This window comes from Hippocampus comes, unplaced genomic scaffold, assembly GCF_001891065.2.
Source record: "Hippocampus comes isolate QL1 unplaced genomic scaffold, H_comes_QL1_v1.1 C16461007, whole genome shotgun sequence".
NCBI classification, from domain to species: Eukaryota; Metazoa; Chordata; class Actinopteri; order Syngnathiformes; family Syngnathidae; genus Hippocampus; species Hippocampus comes.
In genome coordinates this window covers 1-446 of record NW_017832313.1, presented here as the reverse complement: position 1 = coordinate 446, position 446 = coordinate 1, and the positions used below count along the sequence as shown (strand labels likewise).

Below are 446 nucleotides of genomic sequence, written 5' to 3'. Positions count from 1 at the left end.
AGGTTGTCGAAGTTTATATTGTGGTTTCTAATTTGGTTGCAGACACCATAGTGGGAAAGCACGACGCCGCCATCCGTTGTGTAGAACACTGCCCGGAGGTGAACGTCATGGTGACGGGGAGCTGGGACAGGTCAGTCCGACTCTGGGATCCCAGGGCGCCCTGCAACGCCGGCACCTTCACGCAACCGGATAGGGTATGTCGTCTAGGGATTCTTCAGGTGTTCCCAAAAAGTGCCCCAGTGTGTCTGACTCTGGATTCGCTCGTGTTCTTCAAAGGTGTACACCATGTCTGTAGCGGGCGACCGGCTGATTGTCGGCACGGCGGGCAGACGTGTGCTGGTTTGGGACCTGAGAAACATGGGCTACGTCCAGCAGAGGCGTGAGTCCAGTCTCAAGTTTCAGACCCGCTGCATCCGAGCCTTCCCCAACAAGCAGGTATGGCCCAG

At 57.0% G+C, this 446-nt stretch overlaps 1 protein-coding gene across 1 annotated transcript; it reads left to right on the top strand.

The window, feature by feature from the left end:
* Positions 1-29: 29 nt before the first annotated feature.
* LOC109508676 (mitotic checkpoint protein BUB3-like) lies at positions 30-440 on the top strand (the record flags this gene model as incomplete). The annotated part of the gene is made up of 2 exons (XM_019858687.1): positions 30-194; positions 277-440. Coding segments are annotated over exons 1-2 (251 nt in total), but the record flags the coding sequence as incomplete, so codon positions are not given.
* Positions 441-446: the final 6 nt, after the last annotated feature.